Source organism: Dromiciops gliroides, chromosome 1 (genome assembly GCF_019393635.1).
Source record: "Dromiciops gliroides isolate mDroGli1 chromosome 1, mDroGli1.pri, whole genome shotgun sequence".
Taxonomy (NCBI): domain Eukaryota; kingdom Metazoa; phylum Chordata; class Mammalia; order Microbiotheria; family Microbiotheriidae; genus Dromiciops; species Dromiciops gliroides.
In genome coordinates this window covers 124,891,028-124,910,662 of record NC_057861.1, presented here as the reverse complement: position 1 = coordinate 124,910,662, position 19,635 = coordinate 124,891,028, and the positions used below count along the sequence as shown (strand labels likewise).

The window sequence follows — 19,635 nt, the reverse complement described above, 5'->3', positions numbered from 1 at the left end:
TAAGTATTTCAAATCTCTTTCCCATGACTGTTCTGAATTTCCCCATTTCTCACTAAGCCTAGTGTGCTTAAGCCCTAGTGGGCTTAAAAGTGGCCCAACTTGTAAAGTCCTATCATAACGTGTCCTTTGCTGCATTGACTTAATAAACCTTAGGTTACTGCTTTATTATGACAAATAAGAGGAGAATATCTTTAATGGAACTTAAAAAAAAAAAAAAGACTTTAGGAAGGGAATCCTGAGAAGGTAGCAGGAGTAAAGGTTCTCATGGGGACAGTCTGCCACCCCTGTTCCAAATATTACAATTTGCTATTGTTCAATTGTTGCTGTCATGTCTGACTCTTTGTGACCCCATTTTGAGTTTTCTTGGTAAAGTTCCTAGAGTGGTTTGCCATTTCCTTTTCCACCTCGTTTTACAGATGAGGAAACTGAAGTAAAGTGACTTGCTGGTCTCACAGTATCAGTGGCCAAATTTGAACTCAGGTCTTTGTGACTTCTTATACACACATATACATATATATGCACATATATATGTGTGTGTGCGCGCGCGTATGTGTGTGTGTGTGTGTGTGTGTGTGTGTGTGTGTGTTTTAAACGGGGCAATGAAGGTTAAGTGACTTGCCCAGGGTCACACAGCTAGTAAGTATCAAGTGTCTGAGGAAGGATTTGAATTCAGGTCTTCCTGAATACAAGGCCAGTGCTTTATCCACTGTGCCACTTAGTTGCCCCCATAACTGCTCCAATATTACAATAATTACAATAATTGTATTACAATAATACAAGTAATAAGCCCACAAATGTAGAAAACTCAACAATGCCAATTAAAGAATAAAAGAACCCAAGGCAAAACCATTGTAAAATAAACAAAATAGAAATGAGGATCACTTCATAAGTCATTCATTCCTGGTAATTTCTTGTACATTCTCCCCTTGCAAAACATAATCAAAGACCTCTGTTTTTCCCAATACCACAGCAGCCAGGTGACACAGTGCATAGAGTACTGGGGTTAGAAGCAGGAAGACTCATCTTCCTGAGTTCAAATCTGGCCTCAGACAGTTATTAGCTGCATAACACTAAATCACTTAATCCTGTTTCTGTTTGCCTCAGTTTCCTCATCTGTAAAATGAGATGGAGAAGAAAATGGCAAACCACTCCAGGATCTTTGCCAAGAAAACCCCAAATGTAGTCACAAAAAGTCAAACACAGCTTTAAAAAAATGACTTGACAACAGCAGTTCCCAATACCCAAGTGGTACTTCCGGTAACATCCTTTGGAGTTAGTCCCATGGCAATGATTGTATGGAGGATGGGGCAAAAGGGAGGAAGCTATTCCAAGTACATATAACCAAGTAAGAGTATAATCAGATATCAGAATTTGGATATGAAAGAATAAACTTTGCATTTAGCAAGGTAAAAAACAGTCCTTAAAATTATAAGGAGATCTAATCAGAATAGTGTAGGATTGTTCTAACTCTGTGGTTACAAGAATTGATAGGAAAAATTGGAATATGGTATTTCTTTTTTTTTTGATTAAGCCAATATTTTATTAAGGTTTCAGTAAACTTACATAATGGAAATGGAAATGAAAAAAAAATTTACACTGACCTCACGACCACCATCCTAAGCCATTACAATAGTTTGCTAACAATAATTGGTAAAAGAGTGACTCAGTAAAATAACTTAACCCAGCAGTATAATGAAAACATGGTCAGTAGTACTGAATATATCTCTCTATATTTTCACACAATCAAGGAGCAAGGCACATTATGAAATAAGAGCTGGAATATGATATTTCAAAGAGCGATGTAGATCAGTTGTAATCCCCAAATAATATAACTTGCAAAGCTGAGTCTAAATAACAATAAAAGAAACTGGATGTTTAAGGAATGGGAAACCATTAAGGAACCCAGTGGTGAAAATGATATCCAACCTGTGAAATGATCAAACAGCTAATGTTAATATTCATGGCTATACCTTCTTATGACATTCACTGATGTTCATTTTTTAAAATAGATCCTGTTAATTTTGCCCGTGGCCTAGAAATCTCATATTTTAAGTTTAAATTGACTTGGATCAACTTTGGACTAATTCACCAAATCATATTTCTGGCTAGTTTTGCCCCTCTTAAAGTTCCTTCTGGGAAATCTGGGGCTATAGCTAATATACAACTTTGTTCCAGGTAATATATGTACCTTGTACCTTTTACCAAATAAAGGTAAAATGATCCTTAGTTCCTGTGCAAACATTCATTATAACAAATCATGTTGTGAATAGGAAGGCCTTGTTTTAGTGATCAAAAAGAGAAGAAAATGTGGTTCATAGCCCATAAAAAATCAATCTAATTTGCTCCCTTCTCCAGTGGATCTCACTTTTTCATTAGGGCCCAATATACTCTCATAAACTCAGAAAAACACTCGTTTGGACTCCATTAATGAAGGAAATTGTTTGGGGTTCATAGAGAGACAACTCATTCACCCATACCATTTTTGCCCTAGAGATTCATATAGTAATTTAAAGGACAACTGTAACCATTTGAACTCTCCATGGAAAGAAGAAATTTGGGATTACTAGAGAGGCAACCTGCTGTGCATCAGATCTAATTGTCCAAGTAAGTCCCAGCAAAGTAGTGAGAAAAGTTCAGATTTTTAGTTTCTCCACGCTATTATTTAGTTTCTTGCTAACCTACTTTGAAGGTAATATTGAATGAGGGTTTCTGACTTCTAAAGTCAGGAACCAGACACTCAAAGAGAGATTTCCTTAACAGATTGCTTCTCAAAGGAAAGGAGAACCACTAACAGGATCATGACCCTGAAACTGGAAAACTAAAGATATTAGAGAGGGGCAGGAAATCTAGACCTTGCCAACCATCCACAATAACTGTTATGAATTGCTCGGACAGTGAAGGACTATGATGAACATAAAAATATCTGCTTAGGAGTCTCACAAAGGAGCTTTAACATTCTGGCTACAGAATAATGACTGTAATGGGCTCTCTTTGTTCAATCTTTTTCCTCTTCCATATTATCTTTGTGAAGGAAATTCTTTTTAAAAATTACATGCCTAATATTCATATTGTACCTTGAGTGCCCATGTAGCAAATCCCATACTGGGTGTCTAGGGACGTTGTAAGTCACATATGGGAAAACCCTACACATGGATCATATACAAAATTTGTCATAGAAAGTTTCCTGTAGTTTTATTCTGGAATGTGTGCAATAATAATGCTAAGAGAACTTGATCCCTTTGGGGTCAGGCCCTCAGGATTGTACCCAAGTGGGCAGTAGGTGGGGTGGAGTCTTGGGTCTTGAATTTTACCCCTGAGGGTAAAATTTCTAGCCACAAGGCTAGAAATATCCATTTATTGGTATTATTAGTTGCTCTTTGAAAGATTCTAGAAATCTGACCAATGCAATGATAGACCACAATGGCAGAGAACTAAAGATAGAACATGCTACCTTCTTCTTACCAGGAGTCATAAAATGCAGAATGAGACATACACTTTTGGACATGGGCAATGTGGGAATGTGTTTTGCTGAATCTTACATTTTTGCTATGAATTTTATTTTATTGTTTTTATTATTTACTTGGAGGATAGAAGAGAGGGAGAAAGAGATAATAAATTTGTATAAAAATAAAATGAAAAAATAATAATGATTGATAGTTGCTAGCCAGTTGTCAGAAAACATAAAGGAAGAAGGAAGGAGTGGGAGTGAGAAATTGAAAGATCAAAGAACTCCAGTTTCAAACTGGTCTGAGGAACATAGGCCAGACTCCTCCTGCTGCAAGTCTTCCATTTTCTCCTGCTATAAGGAAAAGGAGAAATCTTTTCCTCTAAGCTTATTGTACTTTTATCTTAAAGTTCAAAAGTAAAAGAAGGAAAGAGGATAGAATCACTTATCTTTATAGACCACAGGCATAGTATGTGTTTCTGCCTCAGTCAGTAAGTCATCTGGAGGGAAATCCAGCCATTTAGGACAAATCAAATTAGGCCGCTATTGTGCCTCTCAGCAAGTCCCTAGGGCACATGTCTAGTTGTCTAGAAGTTACTCTCTACGAGCAAAGATACAAACTCTCTGATCTCAAACTGGAGAACTCACCAATGAATCAAAGCTTCTCCTTATCATCCAGACTACAGAAGATACAAAGCTCTAAATGAAGGATCATGCCCCTGTAATTTTATCAAATTACAAAAATTAAGGAATTACCTTGCTAGGTGGCATAGTGGACAGAATGCTCAGCCTGTAGTCAGGAAAATTCATCTTCCTGAGTTCAAATCTGGCCTCAGACAGGTACTAGGTGTGTGACCCTGGGCAAGTCACTTCATCCTCTTTGCCTTAGCTTCCTTATCTGTAACCTGAGTTCAAATCTGTCTTCAAACACTTACTGGCTGTATTACTCTGGGCATGTCACTTATTTTATGTTTGTCTCAGTTTCCTCAACTGTAAAATGGATAATAATAGTACCTACTTTCCAGAGTTGTTGTGAGGATAAAATGAGATAATATTTTGGAATCAGTCCTGACTAATAGCATGGTTGACCCTGACCAGCAGTGGATTAACAATGCAGCTGAGACACCACGTTCTGAATTCAAGAAAATGACCAGGAATTAGTTTGAAATTATTCTTGTGGACCAGCTGTCACATGTAAGGGTTTAAAGCAAGCCAAAGGCATCCAAAGTGAAATGTTTGTAGCAGGGTCTATATTTAAATAGATATGATTTGGGATTTGGCCCACTTTGTCTCCAGAGAGACTTCCATTTCTGCCCTTATAGAAAATAGGTGGATGGTTGTAACTGGGCAATCACTCTTACTTTTCTCTCATCAAGTGGGGTATTGGTCTAGAATTATTATGCATCATATATTTGTAGTCTAGGATTACAATCTAATTTTGTCTCCTCCCAAGTTTCACCTCCTTTCTCCCCTATAAAGAGTTCATCGTCTTATTTTATTTACATGTATTCTGTGGTCCTTCCCCCCTTTCTTCTCTGTTTTCCCTTTTTAATTCCTAATACTAGTCTGAATTTCCCTCTACCTTTTTAGACCCTTCTTTTCCTTTGCAAGACATTCTTTGCTGTTTAAAGGTTTCATTCTCCCTGATAACCTCGAGATTTAAGAAATAGGCAAGTCTATACATTGTCTTGTTGGAACCAAGTTGGCTATGGCAGAAAGATCACTTTGTAGGTTCTAATCTAATCATTCATTAATTCTCGTTTTCCATACTTTCTTGAAGTAAGGTTCTAAGTTCTTGTAAGTAACTTTAAAAGCTATTGTTAATATGAATGTATGGGTTACCTGGATTTGATGGAGCTGCTTTATTATCCAAATGGATTAAAAGGAACAAAATGCCATTTGCTCAAAGACTTCAAACTGAAGCCAGAAAGTCTCTATTTACTTTCCCCAAGAGAATAAACACATTTAAATGCCCCTTTGAAATTCTTATTCACTATCTTCTTTCCCCAAGAAAGTAAATAGATGAACCATCAGATCTCCTGATCAACCATCTAGACCTCCTTGTCTTTGATAATAGCCTTCCTGTTTCCACATAATCTAAACATAGCATCTGCTTTAAGTTGAGCTGTTAAACTGATTTTTTTTTTTGGTGAGGCAATTGGGGTTAAGTGACTTGCCCAGGGTCACACAGCTAGTAACTGTTAAGTCTCTGAGGCCGTATTTGAACTCGGGTCCTCCTGAATGCAGAGCCAGTGCTCTATCCACTGCACCACCTAGCTGCCTCTGTTAAACTGATTTTTATTGTTTAATTTCTAGTATTTGCATTGGGTTGATTTGTATCATGCTAATGAAGTTATTCTGTAACCAATGAGCAAAGAAAACTTAAAAACTCTTAGAAAGAGGGAGTCTTTGAGCTCCCTTGAAAGGATACTCCAGCATGATGATGCTTGTATTTATTCTTGAGACAAAAATAAATTGGTATTATGTTTTGTTTTGTTTTGTTTTTTTCCATCTGTCTCTGACCTGGTATTTCCTGTAGGAGATATTATGTTCTTTGATCTGTTTTGTTCTGTTGAATATTTAATAGAGTTTTCGTACCCATCCTCCTACAAGATAAATAACAGATCAGAGACATCAATGAGATCTCCTACAAATCGTTCACCCAGATCAGAGAAGGCTATTTCGGTCTCTCCTACCAGAAGTAGATAGCTCACAGAAACCAGATCAGAGAATGGATTGGAAAAACATAATAAAAATTAATTTTGTTGGGGGAGCTAGGTGGCACAGTGGATAGAGCACCGGCCCTGGATTCAGGAGGAACTGAGTTCAAATCCAACTTCAGACACTTGATACTTACTAGCTGTGTGATCCTGGACAAGTCACTTAACCCCAATTGCCTCACTAAAAAAAAAAAAACTGTCCCAAGAAGAAAGAAATCATGATCATGTGGAGAAGGGAGCTCAGGGACTCCCCCTTTCTGAGGATATAGAAGGTTTTTTATCCATGGGTTACAGAGTATTATCAGTTTTGAAAGTATGATACAAAAGCAAAGGCAGTTTAGCAATTTCAGTTATAACAAGTATGGAGGAAATACTGAAGCATTATGACAGGATTACAGGATTCCAAAAAAGGGTTTGTCAAGGATGAAGACACCCAGATTTCTCCATAAGATAGGGACTTGCTATCCTTTGGGAAAAGAAGTTACCAGGTAGGGACATTTATCAGTAAGCTATCTGGGTTCAGTTTGGAGTTCACTTGAAGGACATTTTGCTCCTATTAACCCAGGGTTTCATAAAAAAAATACTTTGGGATAATAAGGCATCTCCATTAAATCCAGGTGATCCATATATTCATATTAACAGTTCATAGGAAGACAACAGGTATGGAAACAAATTGTAGGAGATATTATAAAATTATATAAAATCTCTCATCTGTTTTATTATTATTATTATTATTATTATTATTACTATTTTGTAGGAGACAGGCAGAATAAAACGTATTTAATTTTTGACACTATATCCTGTGGTGAATTGCAGTGGCAAACTCCTCCTGGACATACCTGGGGACTTAATTGTTGATTTTTAACTATCCTGAGTTGGCACTGTCTTCATCTTAGCTGCTAAAATATCTCCCACATCTCTACCCTCTTCTTTAGTCCCATAGTCACCAAGTTAGTGCAGAGCCCCTTTATAATTTATCTGGCCTTCTGCAACATCCTCTTTATACATTTTCCTTCATTCTATCTCTCAACTCCTTCTTTTATATTGCAGCCACTTATATTACAGTCTTTCTTATACAAAGATATGGTCATATCACTGCTCTAACAAATCTTTGGTGGCTTCTTATTGTCTAACTAATTAAGTTCAAAATCCTTTAGCTTAAGTTGTTCTTTTTCTTAAAATCCCTTCCTTCCTCTCTTCTGTTGATATTCTATTTCATTCTGTAAAACTCAATTCAAGTATCTCCTATGGGAATCAATGAATCCTTGATCCTCCTTAGTCAGCAACAGACTTCCCCTTCAGATTTATACAGTACTTTGCTTGTACCTCTCTGGTACACTTAGCATATTCTGTAAATCTCATATATTTCATCTATCTATTTTACTCTCTTATTTTTTAGTAGACTATATGATCACTGAGGAGAATAATAGTATCAGGTCTAACCTTATATCTCCACTAGCACCTAGCACTGTGCTTTGCACACAACAGATCAATTCATAAATTGACAAGCACTTCCTAAGGTATGCCAGATGTTTTGTATGTTAATGCAAAAAATAAAACATATGCCCCCAAGTAGTTTATTTTCTAAAGACAGAGATAGCAATATATGCATGCTGCTTAAAAATGCAATATATGCAGAACAAAAAGGAAAATACAAAGTACATAAATACTTATATTGAATAAATGTTTGCTGCATATTTTATATAAACAAAATTGTAAAAATCATGCTTTTCTGTAACGTGAAAAGAAAACATTCCCTTAGTTTTATTCACACAAAGTTTTGTATATTCACAAGTTATAAGAAATTTCCAGCTTTAGCTGGAATTTACCTTTACATTCAGGTTGTCTTCCTGTCCAACTTCCATTGGCTAAACAAGTCCTTTCTTCTGACCCATGAAGTATATAACCAGTCTCACAAGAGAAGCGGACAACGCTCTTGGTCCTGAAGTCACTCTCCTGTCTGGAACCATGACCTGGAATGCCTGGATCCCCACAGGAACCAGCCACATCACCTGGAATTAAGCATGGTTTTTGAATGTTATATTTTGACACAACAAGCTGATCATTTGAAATCATAGCATTTACTTTATACTTGATCTACTTCTCTATGTTGAAGAAATAAGTTAAGGGGACACAATGGTTTCATAAAGTAGGGTTACTATTTCGATGAATTTTTATTCATGTTCATGGAGTTTGGAGGCATTCATTAGGCAATATATACTTCAAGAACATTCTAGGTGCCTACTTCCAGAATTTCATGACAATCAAAATGTGTAATTTATAACTGACAAGAAAATTAGTTAAATGACAATAGTTCTATATACCAAGTGACTTTGATAATTTATTCATGACTTTTCTTAGTTTTTCAATTACATGTTATTTCTTATTAGCTAGAGCAGCTAAATTCTAGGAAATGGGAACTGACATTTTATATAGGGCTTTTAAAGCCTGTAAAATTTTTGAATAGTATAACAACCCTGTGAGGTAGGCATTATGGTAATTATCATCTCCATTTTACAAATGAGAAAATGGAGGTTTGGATAAATAACTTACCCATAGTCACCCAGGTCATAAGTGTCAGGAGCTGTATTTAAAGTCATTTCTTACATATTCCATGGTCAATATTCTATCTATTCTATCTTTCTATGTAGATACATATCACATAGTCTAGAATTTTACTTCATAATGCTTGGCTTCATTATCTCCTAAGCAAAGATGACTGGCATTTACATACTTACACCATATGCCAAGATAATTAATTTGCAAAAGCTAAAGTTTAGGCATACTATTTTGAATACTTTAAAAACTTTTCTATGGCTAGGTAGTAATTCCTTTGAATTCCAGTGTTAAGAATTTAATTCACCCTTTGTCAATTCTTAACTCACTTATGATCAGTTGCCCCTGGAGAGTCTTTTCTGTCAGAGGCAGAAAGAAAGAAGTGGATCCATCAATATAGCTAATAATAAAGAATAATTAGTAATGAGTTATCAAAGGACTTTGGTGGATTTAAAAGAACTTTTCTAATAGGACACACATACACACACACACACACACACACAGATATATGTTGTTATTTGTCCTTTATTCTCGAAGAGGAGTATGATATTGGGGAGGTGATGTCATGACTTGTAGCGAACTGGATTTTAGTGAGGCAGGGCAGTGCAGAGTCCCCAGCCTCACTCTTTTCTCCTCTGGAGCCATCTGGGTCCAATGGCAAGATATAGACCAGGACAACTGGAGATGGCCCCAGATGTGGTGGGAGATCTTGGCCCTTTAAAGCTAAGGTCTTTCCCTGGTCTCAGTTTGCCTGAGGCAATGCCCATTCAGTGATTAAGGCTAGATAAGAAATGAGGCTAGGAATGAGCTATTTACATAGTCAAAAAGAAAATAAACAAATCTGCTATCAAATGGATGAATATATGCATACATGTGCAGTTTTATAATCTATATAGAATGTGTCAGTTTACAAGAATATAAAGATAATTTTAGGTTCATGGGCACATTATTTTTTTTCCCAAAAATACAGAAGAATTTTGATGTAACTTTCTTTTCCTATATGCTTATTCTAAGATAATATTTTTATTTTTATTTTTTTGCAGGGCAATGACTTGCCCAGGCTCACACAGCTAGAAAGTGGCAAGTGTCTGAGGCTGGATTTGAACTCAGGTCCTCCTGAATCCAGGGCCAGAGCTTTATCCACTATGCCACCTAGCTGCCCCCAAGATAATAATTTTGATGAATATTAGGTTGAAATGTACAGTGTACCTAAAGAAAGCAAATGATGTTTCCCCATGAGCTTTTATTAGCTTTTAAGAAAAGTACAGTACAGTTCAACAGGTGGGCATTTCTACATTTCTCCTGTTGCCAAGGTGTATGCTAGTAAATGTTTAGCAACCAATCCTCTTGGGGTGTGTGTGTGGGGGGAATTCAGCACACACTTTTAAGTTTGTGTTCATTACTAACATTTTCTCCATCACTTTCTTAAGTCTAGGCAATCAATAATCAATAAATCAAGTCCTGATTTGTGATATTTACTGATTTCTGGGGTATAAATGCTCACAATGAAAATATAATATTAGGCTTTCCTGTTTTGAACTGGTTCTAGCATAGCTCTATCCATAGCCTATCCACTTATAAACTTGTTACCAAGTACCCACAAATTGGTTAGAAATCCTGATGTTTTTGTTTTGAATTTATCTTGTCAATGCTTTTGCATGTCAGCAATGTTTTCCATTAACACTTTAAAAGGCATGAAAACTGACGGAGTATAAGATGTGATTCTGCCTTTCTAAATGTATACTCCTCCTTTTATGTCCCTACTCCAACCCCTTCCACATCATAATAATTAAAATTACTTGGGGGAAAAGAAGGGAAGAGAATAAGCATTTGTATAGTGCCTACTATGCCCCAGGCTATGTGCTAAGTGCTTTATAAATATTATCTAATTTAATCCTCATAACAACACTGTGAGGTTGGTGCTGTTATTAGCCCAATTGGAATATCACTAACCCTAACATGTTTTCTTTCATACATATGATCATATGCATATGGTTGAATTTAGATTATACATATTAATATAAACATACACACCTATACAAAGGAATAATGCATGTATTTTCTATTATAATTATTACTTTAGGGAAGTCTGGGTCAAACAGGTTCTGCACATAGTACTAAAACATTCGACATCAGTGATTCCATCTCAAACACACTAATTTGCTTTTCATATGGTAAAACAAACAAACAGATCTCTGGCCACGAAGTATATTTGGTACCCAAGATAGCTATTTGAACCTGTTGGGATTGGAAAATAACACAAATCTATTCATGATTTGTCAGTTGTATTAGCTCTTGGTAGAAAATGCATTTTAAAGAAATAAAATTATCTTTAGAACTATACAGTATTATTGTTATTATCCTATAATTTGTAAATATCAGTTCTCTACTAAGATTTTACTTCAGGAATTTCCATTCACTTTCTCTCCATTTTACATTTTAATGGCATCACTAGAGTAACAATTAATATTAGGACACTTAGAACATTGTTTTTCTTAAAATAACCCATGTTTCAACAGGAAATACCTTTCCTTAAATTTTGTACCAGTTACAAGAAAACTTCTATCTCAGGTTCCATGTTTTAATTTTGTAAAAAAAAACATAACCTGTATCTCATATCTAATTCTCCTTCTGACTTGCACTTATCTAGCACTTTAATGTGTAGAACTCCCGTATTTTTCAGAGGAACTCTATGAAAAACTGTCCTAACATATCAAAAATCTTGAGGTCAATAAAAAGCACATACCAAGCAGATCCAAAGATATCTAGGAATCTGTGGTCCTTCTATGGACATCCTTATCTACAGAGATATTTCTTATCCGTAGAGACTTTGTCACATGTCTGCAACATTGCTGAGCCATTTGGGGTTTCATGGACCTTCCAAGAGATATCCCTATCTGCAAAGACCCATCCTGTTCCACATCCCCCCTATCACATTGTTTGCTTTCCAGGCTTGAACTATCAGCTGATTTGTGTTGTGCAAATGGAAGGAAGAATATGTTCCTGCAAACCAGGAAGCAGAGAGAAAATCAAGTCAGACCTAACTGACGTGTCAATAAATCTTAACTGTCCAGGGACTGTGCAACCTTCCCCACCCCATTTTCCAACTATATCTGCCTTTCCAAATTTTGAGTGGGCTATTCTGAAAATAGCTTCCATACATGCATGTATGCATGCAGTTTTTGCTAAATAGAATAATAAAATGGGTGCTACTGAACTGTCCTTCACTCTGTTTCATGGGGCACAGGTTTTTGTTTATTTGTTTTGTTTTTGGTTTTTTACATTCTTCACTCTGGTTTGCAAAGAACATAGTTTTTGACTTCTCCTTGCTCTGGTTCATGGGGAACTTGGGGTTTCTTACCATGCTTCATAAGCTGTGGGGAACACCTCATTCTGATACCATGAAGCACAGTTTCTGCTTGTAGATTACTCTGGTTAGCAGGGGACACAGTCCTCTTTTTAACAAATGTTTACAAAGCACTTACAAATATTATTTAATTTAATTGTAATCCTCTCAACAACTCTGTAATGCAGGTACAATTATTTTCCCCTATTTTAGAAACGAAGAAACTGAGGCTAAAACAGGTTAAATGACTTGCCAAGGGGGACACAGCTAGTGAATGAGGCAGGATCTGAACTCAGTTTTTCCTAATTCCAAGCCCAGCATTTTATCCACTGTGTCATTTAGCTGCACAAAACTAGGTAAGACGGTAATAAAATAAAAGAAAGGTAATTGAGTGTGGCTGTCAAAGTGTTAAATGTTGCCAAAGAGACTTTTCACAGTGTTAACTGTGTTTAAGAGAGTTAAAGAGGTGAGGGAAATTGAAATCACCCATAAGCAGTTTGCCATAGTCGTTGTGATTGTGAACTAGTAGCAACAAAGTTGAGTGACTAAAGCTCCCTGTTCCAGTAAGTATGGAGAGCAGGGAGAAATTTGGGATGACCTGGACCTGCCAATTCCATAATACTGCAATCTATGATCAAAAGGCAAACTGTTCTTTCTTCTAGAAGAGAAGACAAAGGGATTTCAGGAATGCCTCTAAAACCTTCAGGTTAAAAGAATAATTTTTAGCATATGTAAAAAGACCAAAAGGACAATATCTATTTTAAAGTGGACACAATTTTAATGTTAAAGTTTCTTTACAAAACAGTAACGACAAATCCCCAAACAAAAACTGGTAGAAAGGTTTCAGTGTGGAAAACAAGAAGAATAAGTACTTGAAAAGGCAGAGAAGTCTGATGTATGGCCCATTGGAGGAGGGGGAAAAAGTCATAAAAAAAAAAAATTAAAACCATTTTGTAGGACTGAGCACTGAACATTTTAACCACGAAAGCAAGCTGAGGCTTGTCCTAAAGAAAAGATGGGTGCTCTAATGAAAAAGCAGCAGCTTAAACTCCAAGAAATAATACTGTAGTTTCATAGGTGCTCTCAGGTGAGAGATCATCTGGTAAAGAAGTTGTGTGGGAGGTGATGAGATTTTATTTATTTATTTATTTTTTTAGTGAGGCAATTGGGGCTAAGTGACTTGCCCAGGGTCACACAGCTAGTAAGTGTCAAGTGTCTGAGGCCGGATTTGAACTCAGGTACTCCTGAATCCAGGGCTAGTGCTTTAACCACTGCACCATCTAGCTGCCCCTAGGTGATGAGATTTTAGATGCAGCTGGTAATGCAGCAGTTAGTGAGTGGCCTGGATTCAGAAAGACCTGAGTTCAACTGCTGCCTTAGAAACTTGCCAGCTGTGTGACCCTGGGCGAGTCACTCTGTTTACCTCAGTTTTCTCAACTGTAAAATGGCAATGATGATAACTTGTAAAACACTTAGCACAATGCCTAGCTTGTAGTAGGCTTTTCACAAATGCTTATTCCCTTCTCCTTCATGGTAAGGTGCAATTATTTTTCAATCTCACAACAATAGATATATTGCTCTCAGCTTTTTTCCAAGATATTCTAGAGAACCTCTTAAGACTTATTAAAACAGATCACTACTACCCATTTCAGTGACCCACATAGACACAAACAATACTTCCAGAACAAATCTAGAAATCAATGAAAGAGATTAGGAAATCTTGGCCAGGAACCCGAGAGACACAGGTAATATACCTGATATCACTTACAGTCAACATTTAATGAAGTAAAAAATCAGATTTGGGAAATGAAACATATGGTAAAGAAGATGATGTCTAAGAATGGAAATTGAATTTCTGGAACACAATTTACAATATAGGAAGATTCTGGCCAGAGATGGAATAAATCTTAAAGGGGCTTGTAATAATGCATTACCCTGAGGTCATACAAATATAGTCAAAACAACTTTAAGCTGAAAAAGAAAAAAGGAAGGAGAAACCTGTATAAATATGCATAGATACCATAAAGAGTAGGTAAAATGTTAGACAAGAAATAGCAGTAGAGATGCCTAGGAATTTATAGTAGACAAAATCCAAGAAAGGAGCCAGTAATAAAACCCATGTCCTCAGATGTCAAATGTAAATATCTCAAATGTACAATTGGACAAATTATGGCTAAAAGGATGAAGTGAGATCCTAAATGCAGAGAGGTAAAATTGACCTCACAGTTTTGACTAAGACATGATAGAATAAGACACCTAAATAAAACGTGGCTATGGAAGAATATACTTTATTCAAAAGAAACATAACTGGTGGGGGGAATGAGATAAGGGATAAATATTTTTATATGGCAATAGATAGCATTGATTTCTTCATCTGACAACTGCTTGTTCATATCCTTTGACCATTTCTCAATTCGGGAATGACTTGCATTCTTATAAATTTTATTTAGTTTCCTATATATTTTAGAAATGAGGCCTTTTTCAGAAATACTGGCTGTAAAAATTGTTTCCCAGCTTTCTGTCTCTGTTCTAATCTTGGCTGCATTGCTTCTGTTTGTACAAAAGCTTTTTAATTTAATGTAATCAAAATCATCCATTTTGCATTTCATAATATTCTCTATCTCTTGTTTGGACATAAATTATTTTCCTTTCCATAGATCTGAGAGGTAAAGTACTCCTTCCCCTTCTAATTTACCTATGGTATCACTCTTTATGTCTAAATCATGTGAGATGAGCAATAAACACTGACCATTAAGAAGAAACAGACATGAAAGACATTAAATGCACAGAGTTCCTGATACAATTAACCCAAGAAGAAAGAAGACATGGGGTTGGGGCAGCTAGGTGGTGCAGTGGATAAAGCACTGGTCCTGGATTCAGGAGGACCTGAGTTAAAATTCGTCCTCAGACATTTGACACTTACTAGCTTGTAAGTGTACTTGACCCATGGCAAGTCACTTAACCCCAATTGCATCACCAAAAAGAGAGACATGACAAAATTTAGTAATGGGACAAATTCTATTGCGAAAGATGAATAGAAGAAGAGATTGGAATGATAGTATTGATGAAGTATACTATAGATTGCCTGGACAGAAAGATGGAAGAGATTAGTTCAGAGACTATATCACATTTCTAGCAAATACACATGATATAGCAGTTAGAAAAAAAGTTCAGTTTATTGTTGTTTTTCAGTTGTTTCTGATTTTTTTGTGACCTCATTTGAGGTTTTCTTGGCAAAGATCCTGGAGTAGTTTATCCACTTCCTTCTCCAGATCATTTTACAGATGAGGAAACTGAGGCAAACAGGGTGTAGTGACTTGCCTAGGATCACACAATTAGTGTCTAAAGCCACATCTGAACTCAGGTTTTCTTGAGTCCAGGCATGGCACTCTATGCACTGTGTTACCCAGCTGCTCCAAATTTCAGTTATCTAGTCCTTATTTGAGTTTTCTGTAAGAAGCAGAAAAACAACAATTTAGGGCATTGTCTTATTGTTAGTTTTCTCCTTCAAAAGGTAGAGGATATAAGGTAGAATCTTGGAATTGCTTTAATTTGTGTTCCTCTGATTAGTAGTGATAATGGCAAGGATAACAAAAAAGGAAAATGATAAAGGTTGTAGAGGCTATGGGAAAAGAGGCACATTGATGAAGTTAGTAGATTTGTGAATAGATACAATGTATATACAAAATAATTACTAAACAGTATATGCCCTTTGACTCAGCTATACCACTTCTAGGTCTATTTCTAAAAGAAATCAACTTTTAAAGGTTGTTTATGAACAAAAACACTTAGAACATCTCTTTCTGTGGTGACCAAAAACTAGAAACTAAGGAAATGTTGGAAAACAGGAATTCCTGAATAAGTTATGGTATATGAATGTTATGGAATATAATTGGGCAAAAACAAATAAAAAAAAACTATTTTATAAAGACATAGAAAAGGTTAAATGAACTGATGCAGAATAAAGTAAGCAGAACCAGAAGTACAATTTATACTACCATTATTATAAAATTTAACAATTTTGAGGACTTTTTATAAACTGATGAATACTAAATAAGCAAAACCAAGAAAATAATTTAAACTGTTAAAAACAAAAATAAACCTTTAATGCTATACAAACTATGGGCAATAGAATAATTATTAATAATTCTAGACAACTCATACTATATATTAAAGAAATGGAAGAGATTTAGGATACAGAAGGAAACATATAACCACTAAGGAAATTTATTTTGCTTAACTATGAATATTTGTTATGAGATTGTTTTGTTTTGTTTTGTTTCCACAGGGTAGGATTAGGGGATGGAAAGGACAGAAAATAGATTTCAGGTGTTGTTTTTTTTTTTAAGAGATGTGGGAGGGTGCTATAGATGTAAAATGTTGTATTCACTTTCAGATTAAATCACTGTTTTGCTAGATTTACTTAACTGTTTTACTTTGTTAGAAGAGATCTCTCATGAAATATGAGTAATTTCTAAATGCATGTATTCTAGAAACAAAATATACCAATAATACTTATTCTTTTTTTAAAAAAATATGGAAGGAAAAAAAAGATGGAGCAACCAACTATTTGAAATTCTATTCTGGAATGAATTTTCCCCAGAAAAGAGAACCTGATTGCTTAAGTAAAAATTATGGTAATCTAAGAAGGAAATGTCTGAGTTATAGAAGAAAAAATCATGGATACTGTAACATTTTTTTTATAGACATGATATCAAAGGGCCTATAAAAGCTAATTAGAATACCATGAACTAAAATTCTACAAGGGAAATCAAACCAGGAAGAATATGGAAACTCTTAAGAATTAAATTATGACACAGTCAAGCAATTTGGATTAGGAAGAAAGTTGGTCATTGCCTAAAAATACTAATGCACAGAGACCTCACAAACCAACTTAGATTTAAACAAAAAAAAATATTTATTTATAGAAATGTAGTGCAATAGATAGAGAGCACTGGACCTGAATTCAAGAAGACTTTAGTTAAAATTCTGCTATACATTCTTCCTAGCTATGTGACCTTGGGCAAGGGACATAACTTGCCTGCTTTAGTTTCCGCATCTGTATGGGGACAATAATAGCACTGCCTTCCTAGAGTTGCTGTGAGAATAAGAAGAGATAATATTTGTAAAGAGTTTGCAAATTTTAATCACAAATTATAGCTGTTGTTAGTAACAGTAATAGTTATTAATTATTATTGTAGAAGCAAGGGGAGGTGTGATAAAGGTGTGGCATAGGGCTCTAAGAATGTAAAAGTTCAAAGAAACAAAAAGATTTGGATGAAATAATGTAGAACAAAATAATCATAATCAAAAAACCATATAAACAATGATTATAACAATATAAGTAAAAAATCAAACAATGAATAAATAACAAAACAGTGAAAGTCCTGATGAATAAATAATGATATCATGTTCCCATCTCTTAAGAAAGAGGTAGGAGAGACCACTGGGAATGTGGTATGCAATGTCAAATACTGTTATTGCTTTGGATGTATTTGTTTACCTGTTTTTATCTTCATATTTTCACAAGGAAGGTTTCAAAATGATGTGGTGGTGGTGGAGTCCGCCAGAAATGAATGTGGTGTAAAAATAAATCAATTTTTTTAATAGACTAGCAACAGGAGGATTAAAGCTACTGTAATGATTGGAATGACACCACCTGCTGGGAAGTTACTGTAGGAAAGCTCTGTCATGAGGAAAAGGTGTCTGAGGGCAAGCCATGCAGTCACGTCTTTGGCATCAGGCAGTGACATTTGCTCGTGGGTACTCTCAATCAAGGCTACCAGCCAATTAGCTTGGAGATGTGTTTGCATGTGGATGGGATGTGGCGAGTTTCACAGGAGGCTTGTGGGATGAAGGAGGTGTGGCTCGCTCTCTTTCATAAGGACTGTCATGGAGAGTGAAGCTAAAATGCACTCTCCCTTTGATAGATAGATTCTCTAGGCCTTTCTTTCTCTCTTCACCAAATTCCTATTCTCCTTAATAAATGCCTAAAAGTCTAAACTCTTGCTAAAGCTTATAATTTATTGGTGACCACTCATTAGATATTTTAGACAGACTAGCTAGAATTTTAGCCCCTTACACTAAGAAAAACAACCACAAAGGATTTTTGTGTGTGGTTGTTTTGTTTTAGTTATAGTAGATAGAGAAAAAGTAAGATCAAAGACAGCATAGGCCTGCTTCTTAGGGCAGATAAAATGAAAGTGTATGAGAAAGAAGACACAAAACTACTTAAATCTTACATTTGTTTCATTTTCTCTACCAAGGAGAATAATCTTTGGATAAAAAGGACAAACACAAATAGCTTATTTTTTTTCTTTTCTTTTTTTTTTTTTGTGAGGCAATTGGGGTTAAGTGACTTGCCCAGGGTCACACAGCTAATTATGTGTTAAGTGTCTGAGGTCGGATTTCAACTCAGGTCCTCCTGACTCCAGGGCCAGTGCTCTATCCACTGTGCCACCTAGCTGCCCCTCACAAATAGCTTATAAGGAATTACTATAAAAAGTAATTAAAAAATAATATAAAAAATAAAAAATAATAGTAAGTAAAAAAATGGGAAGAGACCACTTAGTTCAAGTGAAGAGTACTAATCTTGGTTTCTAATGAACAACATCCGCAGGTACTAAAAGACCAGGAAGATATTATTACGGAGTCCCTGTTAGTTCAGTAAGCATTTACTAAGTGTATACTATGTGCCAGGCATTATGGATACAAATATAAGGAAAAATAGAGTCTTTTTTCTTAAAGACCTTACATTCATTCTAATGGGAGAAGACAATTCAGAAAAGGGAGCTGAAAATGCTGGTGGTAGAGGGAGGGGGATGTACCCACATGAGAGCATAGTGATTAAAGTCTACAAAATGAGGGATCTTTGGTCTGGGCACTTCCACAAAATGGAGGTTCTGGGAGGAAGTCACTAATAGAAGGGGTCTACAGAGCCAAAGGGAGAACACAGCTGAAGCATGGTCACAAAGTAAAGAGACTGAAGTCAGTGATCTTTGGAAGATGATGGAAAAGGTATGAGGTATTATCCAAATGGAGAAAAGCAAATCTTCTGTTTTCTTAAAAAGACAAGAGGATGGAATATGTAAACTATGGACTAGTGTACTTAAGTTTGATACCTAGCAAAATTAAATACATGGGTAGTGAATATCTAGAAAGGAGGTGACAGTCACAGAGAACCAACAGAAATTCATGAAGAATGGCTTATATTAGACCAATTTTATTTCCATTTCTGATAGGTCCCCTAATTTGGTTGATCAGGGGAAGCTCTTGTATATCTTACCTGGATTTTTCATACTCTCTTGTGGAAACAGTAGAAAAATTTGGATGAAATAATAGTACTTGGGATTTTTTTTAGATTTAGAATAATTTGAATGGCTGTGCCCAAAGAGTAGTAATTAATAGTTTCATATCAATTTGGACAAAGATCTCCACTGGGAGATACCTCAGGGAGAAGCACTTGAATGTTGTACTAATTTAATATTTTAATAATGACATGGATAAAAGCAGAGAAGACATGTATATCATATTTGCAGATGACATAAATTTGAGAGGGACAGATCAAA

The 19,635-nt window shown here is 35.7% G+C and overlaps 1 protein-coding gene across 1 annotated transcript in view; it reads right to left on the bottom strand.

Annotated features, from left to right (window-relative positions):
• CSMD3 (CUB and Sushi multiple domains 3) overlaps nucleotides 1-19,635 on the bottom strand; it is a 1,584,452-nt gene that overhangs the window by 65,718 nt on the left and 1,499,099 nt on the right. Inside the window, 1 exon segment of the mRNA XM_043974157.1 lies at nucleotides 7,995-8,177. Coding sequence (XP_043830092.1) covers nucleotides 7,995-8,177 — 183 coding nt within the window.